At 36.2% G+C, this 10,303-nt stretch overlaps 1 protein-coding gene across 1 annotated transcript; it reads right to left on the reverse strand.

The window, feature by feature from the left end:
- Positions 1–3,724: 3,724 nt before the first annotated feature.
- LOC105622110 (E3 ubiquitin-protein ligase MIB2) lies at positions 3,725–9,794 on the reverse strand. Its single transcript, XM_012203542.1, has 12 exons — positions 9,759–9,794; positions 8,279–8,739; positions 8,077–8,192; positions 7,583–7,971; positions 6,992–7,204; positions 6,725–6,902; positions 6,313–6,574; positions 5,933–6,244; positions 5,412–5,775; positions 4,633–4,844; positions 4,222–4,460; positions 3,725–4,038 (listed from the first exon to the last, which is right to left on the reverse strand). Exons 1-12 carry the CDS (start codon positions 9,792–9,794, stop codon positions 3,725–3,727), a joined length of 3,096 nt encoding a protein of 1,031 aa, XP_012058932.1.
- Positions 9,795–10,303: the final 509 nt, after the last annotated feature.

A 10,303-nucleotide genomic window follows, 5' to 3' on the forward strand; every position in this document is an offset into this window, starting at 1 on the left:
TAGAGAGCAAAAGCTCTTATTAAGGCTACCTATTAAGGAATCCTGTTAAGGAAGGAATTCCTGTTAGAAGTAAAACTCGCCGATAAATACGCTGCACGCGTTCAAGGGAAGAAATGGGAGGCAGGATCGCCATAGTTTCGTCTGTGCGCGTTTACTTCGCTCTCTCTTGACAATTCTTTCGCTATCGGGCACTTGAAGTCTTATACGTAGATGCGAATAGAACTTTAATTACTCGTAGAAGTTGCGAGAGAAAAGCAACAATAAATCTCGCGTTTTGCTGTACACTTTACATGAAACTGCTATTATTCTTGAAATAAGAAAAAAAAAGAAATGTCACGGTAACTCGCGCGCGGCGGAATTAGTGCAAAGTTGTATTTCGCGTCCTAATTGATATAAATTATCGTAATTTGTTTTTGTAAGTAGCAAGTGCACTTTCCAACGTCTTCTTCGAATTAAAATTACACTAACGCATATGCGAATGATGTACGCGTTAGAGTATTTTTCATTTAAAAATCTTAGGTGATTTCGTCAATTACCAGCAATGTTTGTATATTGATAGTGTACACTTTACTCGTTTACGAATGAAATATAAAGTAACAATGTAAAAGAATAAAATCTAAATAAGAGTAAAGTGAACAAAACGAAGATTTGTGTTTTCTTCATTCAATTGTCTTTACAATTTGACGAAACACAAAAATATCGTTTTATTCAGTATCTTTCCTATGCATTTGTTCTTCCTTCGATATGTATCAATATTCAATCAATATTCCAGAGAAATCTGTATTATTTATTTTCGTAACTACATCATCTTGATCGCGTTTATGAATTACTAAAAAAAAAAATAATAAAAAGAAAATGAATAATAAAAAGGATGAAAAAATGGAAGAAAGAAACAAAAGGAATGAAAGATTATTTTTTACGTTGTATGTGATGTATAGATCCAAAAATAGGGAAAACCATGTATCTAAATAAGACGCAAAGCGATTCAATATCGAATTGAAAATAGTATGTTTAGTTCTTATGAAGCATACGATACATGATGAAATATTTCTTAATCTCTGATAAGTTACATCTTGATGCTTGGTTACCCTTTATCAGGATTTCACATGCATTATTCTTCGAAGAGACGATATGGAAGGAGATAAGATCCACGCAAATTGAAGAAAGCGATTTTAACACGGATAAAATGCATTACGTGATCGTATTGCACGTTGTGCTACGGCCCCACGATTTAAGTTTAAGTTAATTAGGTACTACAGATAATACACATACTATTAATAGAATACATTGCGTTTAGGTTTACTTTAGGAAAAGAAAATATTATTACCATTATTACATTATTATATATCATTAGTATATCGCTATTACAATTTTTGCAAAACTGGCTCAATATTGTAATATACGACTATCGGAACCTTTATCGAGTACCAAAATAAATAAGATTGCTTGCTAAGTTAAGGACAAGTTTATTTTACGCTTCTCGTTTGACTGTGTGAGATGTCTGGTGTCTACGTTATATGAATTTGTTCTTGTTACCGCTTCGTATCTATAATATTATAATTTTTATCAATAACTTAACAAGTAGTGTGAAAGAGAAATTTCTCGCATTATTCCATAAAGTTTAAAGGAAAAAAAACGTATATGAAAGGTACATTAAAGTTCATTTACCGTCAAATTGTTTATTTAAATTATGCCTTAAATTACAATTGTAGAAATCTATCGACGCTTAAGATTTATCTTAACGCTGTAGTTTTATCGTAATATAACATCTTTCGTAATATATACGCCGCATATATCTAAAACGACAATATGGCTATTATTATAAAAAAGGGAGAAAGAGTGGGGTAAAAAAGGAAGAAAATTAATATCATCCTGACGAAATCAAATTGGCACTATCACAAATTGTACGTTTCTCCTCATGAACGTAAAATTCGTGATGTGTTACCCTGAAAGGACCGCTCTCGCCCCAGTGTACAATAACCCATAAAAATCATTTTTGATTTCTCCAGTCACCAGTGTAGAAATTATGCTAACCGATGTAAAAATCGATTGATCAGAATCCTCTGATATATTCATTTACGCGACTCGTGTTACATACAACTTTTTACGCAGTACCTCGAGTACAAGTTTTTTTTCGTTGTATTGAGTAGAAAGGCAAGACTTTAATACTGATGGAAAAAAAATTCTTCTAGAAATCACACATCCATAGAGTTTCTTTCTCTGATAATTTGAGAATCACCAAAAAATAGATTCTCGCGTTAATAATTAAGCTTGTATCTCAATAATCTCTCTTGTACCTCAATAATCAGTTTCTTTATTACATGCGAACGCATTGCTTTCCTTTTGTTTGAAAATGCGTTCATGACGGGAAGCGCGCTTAAAATTAATTGGTTCCACTGCTGTCACATTCGATCACAAATGAATCACTTTATACAAACGAGTACAATTATTCTACCTAGAAAACTTGGCTAAGACTGTATGTTTCTCTTTAGCGTGTGTTATTCGTTACGCAGAACGATGCGAACATGATCGGAGAAAAGGGGATACATTAAACATCACCTTACCGATTCCCACAATTTGAATACTAAGTTATCAAAAGATACTTTTACTCATTTTTAACAAAACATTTCTTTGAACATCGAAAACATTCCTTCATGATAATATTTAATCCATATCAAATATCGAATTTTGCCACATATCAAGTAACAAAATTCCAAGTTATATTATTAATATATTTTAAAAAATGGCTGAAACTTAATCAATATAAGTTTTTCAGCAAAAATCTATTTTAAAAAGTCTAAAAAATTTTACTATCTAAAATGTGCCCCCTTCCCTTTTACTGCGTGGAAGCAACAGGAATTCGGACAATTTTCGAACATGTGGAAACAGTATTCTTTTTTCTTCTCGCAATAATGTAGCGATATGTACGAATGTTTCTACGAGCTTCTGGTGATTGTTATAATATAAACGCATAAACACGATCGCGCATGTTTCCTACGTTAAGATAAGAAGTTCGCTCTTTCAGTGCTCGTCATCCGCGCTCTCTTTAAACATGAATAAAAAATGGACGGGATAAAGCACAGGCGAAAACGCCGATTCATGAGGAAGGAAAGCGTAAACGATGTACATATAATCGTACGTCGGGCGTGTTTGTCAAGACACAAGACATCACCCCCGCCCCCCCTCTTCGGTACTGATATTAATTAATTTTTAATATAATCGATTTAACTAATTGCCGAGAAAAATAAAGAAATAACAAAAGATCAAAATATCTCGTGTCCAGGCAAACACGATTATCGTGTTGTGCGCAAACCTATCTCGCTATGGCACGACGTTAATGCAATATAAGAGAGCTTCATTTTTTTCCCTTTCATACTATACGCGAAAATAAAATGTACATTTTGGCAGTTTAATTTCATCAGCACGAAACGTAACGTACGCGTCGTTACGATCAATTGATGAACATTTTCCTACGCCGACATGGCGAATGACAAAATTTTCTGTTGGGCAAACAGAATGTCTCGAAAGGAATCGTGCGACATAGCGAGTAAAGAAATTCCTCTGTCTCTCGTTCTGGCTGCGTAATCTAAATTGTTTAAATTTGGACATTAAGGACTATTTAACTATTATTATCACTGATATCGACTTTTCCTCTCGTGACACATGCTGTATATACCGCGTGGAAATCAATTCCGATATAAACGTATGGTGATTGATCGAACTTCTAATATAAATTAATCTTTTTTGTGATCGTCTTGCGGCACATGTGACAAGTCTTCAATGGAGCGGCACAGTGCTCACACGCGCCATGTCCGCAAAGAAATGCGACGTTACGACGACGTTCCATACAGATACTACACATATTCGCCTCCTCGAGATCCGCGACTCTAGTTTCCAAATAACGTAGCCGTTCTAGATCTTTGTCCTTCTCTTTTTCCTTGTCACTGATCTCCTCCTTTCGTTTGCCTTCTAAAGATAAGTCCTTCGATTTATCCTCCGAATTGGCTATAGAGACTTCACCTGTCGCCAACTGACCATCTAGAAAAATAATATAAAACATATTCGTATGATTTCCACAAGATTTCTTATAATTTGTTATACAGAATATATTTGTGAAATATTGATACAGAAAATACTTAATAATTCCTTGAAATCAATTTTACCAAGATTTCTTGATCAATTTAATCAATTTATACGAGATCAATAAAAAAAATCATATACCTGGAATTGTTTGTGTATGGCCACAACGTGCACACCCAACAAGCGTAACGCTACTGCTAGGATCAATTCGATTCTCCTGTTTTGTGTTTTCTATGATCCCCGAGCAATCCCGACATTCTGCCGCATCGCCAGAACCGGTTATATTCTTCTTCGCAACATGCAATCCTTCCGACTGCGATATATTATCTATTCGGTACGCAGGTGGCTCTACATAACCAGGCGATGGATTGTTCTCTATTCTGTAAAACGAATTATATTTTACATTGTATGTTGATAAACTCTAAATCAATTAAGTGATTCCAAAAGCGCATTGCAAGATCAGTTTTCAAAACGTAAAATCAATTTAAAGTTACGTTTCAAAATTTACATTTCGACTTGCGGATCATTTAGAACACTCATATCTTGTCTTACTCTAATTGCGTGCTATGACTTTGGTATTTGTAAGAGCGTAAAAGATCAGCGAGCAGGGCAGCCTGTGGGTTGCTTTCCAAAAGATCAAGCGCCGTCTTGTCCTTGTTGTTTCTGACTTGTTCAAGAAGTTTGCAACTCCTGTCCACGCTTACCAAAAAACAAGCTAATGCTAATTCAGTCTTTGCGCCTTGCCTTGCCAGGTTCTGCCAGATCTGTTCAAAAGAAGAAAATATTCGTTAGAAAAGAACTGATGAACTGATAAGTTATCCTTTCTTTTTTCATTTTCTTTTCTTCTCAAATCATAATATATATACATAATATATATACATAATAGATATACATAATAATTTTAAAAGTTTCAATTTCAATTTAAGAAAAAACATAAATAGAAACTACATTGCAAAAATAATGAAGGAACTTTATTTAATTACCTCTGTTTCACAACGTCTCAACTTTTTGCGATGCTTCAATCCCTTTTAACTTTCTTCTTAGAGAAATAAGAAAGAAAGAAAGAGTGACTTCTCCGCCTAGGAGAAGAGAAAAAGAGTGTTGCGTTGTCTTATATTTGATAACTTAATAATTTTCTTGAAAATGAATCATAATTGTTTTATGAATTAAAGCAATCTTAGATCTTTTGTTGAAGTTAAAAAAAAATGATGCATTGCGAGAAGTTGTGACCGTACATCTATGTCTTTCGAGACAGAGAGAGAGAGAGAGAGAGAGAGAGAGAGAGAAAGAGAGAGAAGATTAATTCAAAAGCAAGAATTTGGACAACATACAGCATACAAAAGTGGTGAATCCCGACTACTTTCGGGTGTAGGCACAGCAGTTTGTTGATTCGGGCTCTTTGCTATCGCGATATGTAACACAGTGTCGCCGTCCTCATCCGTGCTGCCGATATCCGCATTGTGATGCACCAGCAACTCAACGAGCGACCAATGTCCCTGCGAAGTTGCTAAATGCAACGGCGTTTGCCGCCGATTGTTGCACAGATCCACTTTGGCGCGGCCACCATTCTGCGAGAGAAGGATAGCCGCAACTTCCTTGTGTCCATTCAACGCTGCTAGATGCAATGCTGCAAATCCATCTTCCTTTTTCACATCTACCAAGTGACGCGCGCGCGCAACCAGCCTCTCCGTTGCACTGCAAATTCATAGGATCAAAGTAAATTAGATAATATATAGGCACTTTATTTATATTTAAATTAGATGAACCAGATGAATCTTAAGTACGGCCAAGTTATTACTATGCAGACATGATCGCTATGAGATTATACTTGTTAAGTATCTTATACACATACTGAGCATTGCCCTTGAGTGCGGCATGATGCAAGATATTGAAACCTCGTTTGTTCCTTAGCGTGAAGTCAACCTTCTCGCAGGCGCATAACGCGTCGATCACATCTAGCGCATCCTTTCCTATCGCGTCGTGCAATGCTGTATCGCCGTACGAGTCTTGGAGGTTGACGTCACAATGATAACGCAATAGAATTCTCACGCATTGCACATGCTGCTTATTAACTGCCACATGCAAAGCACTACATCTGCCGTTATTAACGGCGTTGATAGCTGCACCTCGCGATAATAATAGATCCATTATCTCTGGCTGATTTCTGTTTAATCAAAAGAGAGAACAATATAATTAATTTTGCAAAAAATGCGGCAACAATTTCCAACATACCCGAATGCCGCATAATGCAAAGGCGTATCTCCGTCCTCATCAACCGCACGCAAAGAAGCACCAGCGTCCAGAAGAAGAGTGCAGAGCTCACGCTGACCTTGGTGAGCGGCCACTTGCAAGCACGTTTTTCTGCCACCGCCAGGAGCACACGCGTCCACTCTGCCAGGGTATTTCTTCAGGAATTCTCGTACTGCATCCACTCCAGCTTCACCTCTAGCCGCATCCCTTAATAGCTTTTCCACTTCACTATCGGTACCATCGACTACAAGAATAAATTATAACGGATGGTCTTGTTTTTCACACAGCATAATAAAAATTAATCTCCCTTTGATATCAATTTAACTTTAAATTTGGCATCTTTTTTCATTCTATTATTAACAAAAATTCATATATATAATAAAAATAAACATACCCGAATGATCTCTACTCTTATTTACATTATCATGCGTGGCAGCCGTAGCATTTGTGCCAGAAGATACCGGGACAACACTTAACGGATTAAATGTCCATGTATGACCATGTATGTCCAACGCCACACGTAAGTCGCCATCGGAATAGATTTTAATTACCTTCCCAGTCTTTCCTAGAGCCTGCGACAAGTATATCCGATATCAAATGTCTGTCACTTCTATATATAGCTGTACTAAATTAAAAACAAGCATATAAATTGCCAACTAACATTTTTCATTACGTCTATCCATTCACCATGGCCACGTTGATATTGTTTCACGGCAGCTAGATCGCTTTTCACGCGGACTATATCACCAAGAGAAAATCCATCCTTGGCGGTAACTTTCGTCAGTGCACCTGGATGGAAAGTCCACCTATTGTGGCAGCCTTCGTACTGCACACGAATATCTCCCTTATCCGTAATTCGATGTACTATGCCAATCTAGATTTCAAGAAGTTAGAAAGTTAAATTATACGATACGCATTAAATATGTTAAACGTATTGACTTGTGTATTAATTAAATATATTAAACATATCTCTCATATACAATAACAACTGCTAATCAATATTAATTGAAATTTTTTTCTGTCTATCTAGAAAGACAAAACAGAGATCCAAGAAATCCAAAATTAAGCGGCACACAATGCATTTTCTGAATTGGTTGCGTTTTAGAGCAAATTACTACAATTGCATCACATAGAACGTAAAATTTTTAATAATTTACTAAAGCAGAAAAAATGCATCGTGTATCGCAAAATTTAAACTTCAATTGACATTAATTAATGTTAACGATTGTAAATGATCATTTTTATGAAATACCTTTCCTATGTATTCGGCCATACGCGGATTCCATCCGCCATGACCATCTTGCATCTCCTTTAACGTATCGACCTCCATTAAAACTTTCACCTTGTCACCGACGTTAAACATTAGAGGATGAGGACTAGACGTGATGCCTGTGACACCACTCTTTGTCGGTGTTGTGCCATTTCCATTATCTGATACAGTCAAGACCGGTTGACCGAGTAATGGAAGGTGTTCCTTGTAGTAAATGCCAGCATTAGCCTCCTCCACGTAACACAGATCCACGCAACCTTTGAAACCTAATCGATAGACATTAGTGCTACCCGTGGACCATGTAACGGTTGCGACAGATCGACTGCTTTCGTTGTCCCATCCACGTATGTCCATGACTCTGCCGGTTTTCCCTGAAATATTCAAAAGAAATTAGATGGTGATTATGTAATTCATGATTATATAATATAATTCAATTAATTCATATAATTCAATTAATTTAAATAAAATGTAAATACCACGTCCACCATCCTGATTTCCCCATTCCCAATCAGGTCCGCGAATGACCTTTGCTCCTATGAAGATCCCTTTCAGAGGTATCTTTGTGCAGCCTTCTCTTGGCTCTAGACGAACTCTGCACTCAATGTAATTGTAATTATACTATTATTATAGATAGTCAGAATGAGAAATACAAATTTCATTAGAATCGTAAACACTTACCCTACAGAATTTGTTGTTTGATATCTCTCAAAAGTATGAGTTAACTCATGTACGTCGGCCATGTAACACTGTGTGCAGAGATCGTAGTCAAAACATTCTGTGCACTTCCACCTGATACCAATTATCCCATGTCTTTTGCAACCGTCGCAGATGATGTTGGAGTGCTTGACGCCAGCGGCTGCATTGTCAAACACCAACAAATCATAAGCACCCTGATAACCGATTCTATAATTACTCCTAGCGCCATGATCCCATTGTACGATGACTGTCTTGTCTGGTGTCCGATCGGTGGGATTTGGACTAGAAGTTGAGTTCCCTGCAGAGGGAGGTCTACCGATTTCCACTATTGTCCCAGCATGACCCTCTCCACCATCTTGATCGTCCCATTTCCAATCTTGGCCACGAACAACTCGCAAACCAACTTCCAGCATCTCCGAATATATAAAATTTGGCTTTTGTCCCTTTAACAAAAATATTACATCATAATGCTTGAATAACACAGCCCATTTTTTTAAATATAATAAATTAATGCATCAATAAAAGTAGAAACTTAGGAAGGCATAATCTTTTATTTTATAAGATATTAAAATTTGTTTTCTTTTAGTTAAATTATATCTTACATTTCTTAATATATAAGTTTTAAAAATAAAAATGATAATTTATCAAACTTTTGTTGCAAAAATAGTTAATAATAATCATATTTACTAAAACATTAATTTTTTACTTTAAAAAATACATATAAGATACAGAATTATCTAAAATTATTAATTTAAATTGACAATAATTAATAACCAAATCAAAATATTACATCATAATACTTGCATTGCATACAGCTCATATTTTACAAAACACATTAAATTAATATACCAATGAAATGAAGAAGAATAGGAAGACATAATCCTTCATTTTACAAGATATCAAAATTTTCTTTTTTCTAATTAGAAAGATTATATCTTTTTATAATATATACATTTTAAAAATAAAAATAACAATAGTTCACGACAAAATTTCTTGCAAAAATAGTTACTAATATATTATCAATCACATTTATTAAAATATTAATTCTACTTTGAAAGATACATATAAGACACAGAACTATCTACAATCACTATTTTAAACAATTATCAATAATAAAATATTCAGCAATTTGCGCGTTGTAAAACAATAATACTACGATTTCATACCCATGTGTTCGAATAATCAGAAACTGTCACATTCTGTCATAGTTCGTACGTCACGTACTATTAGAAATATCATTGGTACACATAATTTTGTGCAAATTTTCGCTGCGGGAGCGTAATCACTCTGCGATTTCCCCCGAATTTGCGCGGCGCTCGTCCGAAATTTCAATGTCTAAAGCCTATTAATTCTCCGGACTAAGTAGAACAGATGGTATAGAGTGCTCAATTTCCAGATTTTAGACTATTCTAAAAGAGAGACGCGAAAGAGACAGAAAGAGAGAGACGCGTTGCCGCCGTACCTGAAGACAACTCTGAGCTCGATCCTTATGAATCATACGCGGCGGAGTGGTGGCGGCGACGACGGTAAAAACGACGCGGCCGACGTTCCGCGAGGCCGTGCCTGGCGGGCACTAATTCGACTTTGACGCGAGCTGTAATTGGTAACCGACTGTGGAGAAGAGCGATCGACATTACGCAGCATCGTCGCCGGGGATTATTCGCACTCCATCGCTTATAAGACAATATAAGATGCGACTGATACGACGGCGGCGACGATGACGGTGACGTGACGACGATGTTGAGTTCTCACGTCCGCAATGCTGACGATGATAACCTCATAACCGTAATTCGTAAACCGGGCTCGTTAATGATGAGGGCGCCTGCTTCGTTTCAGGACACGCATGTTGGAAGCGATAACATGATGTGTGTAGAGTTCCTAGAAAATTTTTGGTAACCCTGCTGGGCTTTTTGTTTTGATTTCACATTCGTTTTTATTAGGGGCTTCAATAAAAGGAATAGGGAACAGAGAACAGAGAATAAGAATTTCAACTTATCAGAAATCATG

This window comes from Atta cephalotes (assembly GCF_000143395.1).
Source record: "Atta cephalotes unplaced genomic scaffold scaffold00040, whole genome shotgun sequence".
Taxonomy (NCBI): domain Eukaryota; kingdom Metazoa; phylum Arthropoda; class Insecta; order Hymenoptera; family Formicidae; genus Atta; species Atta cephalotes.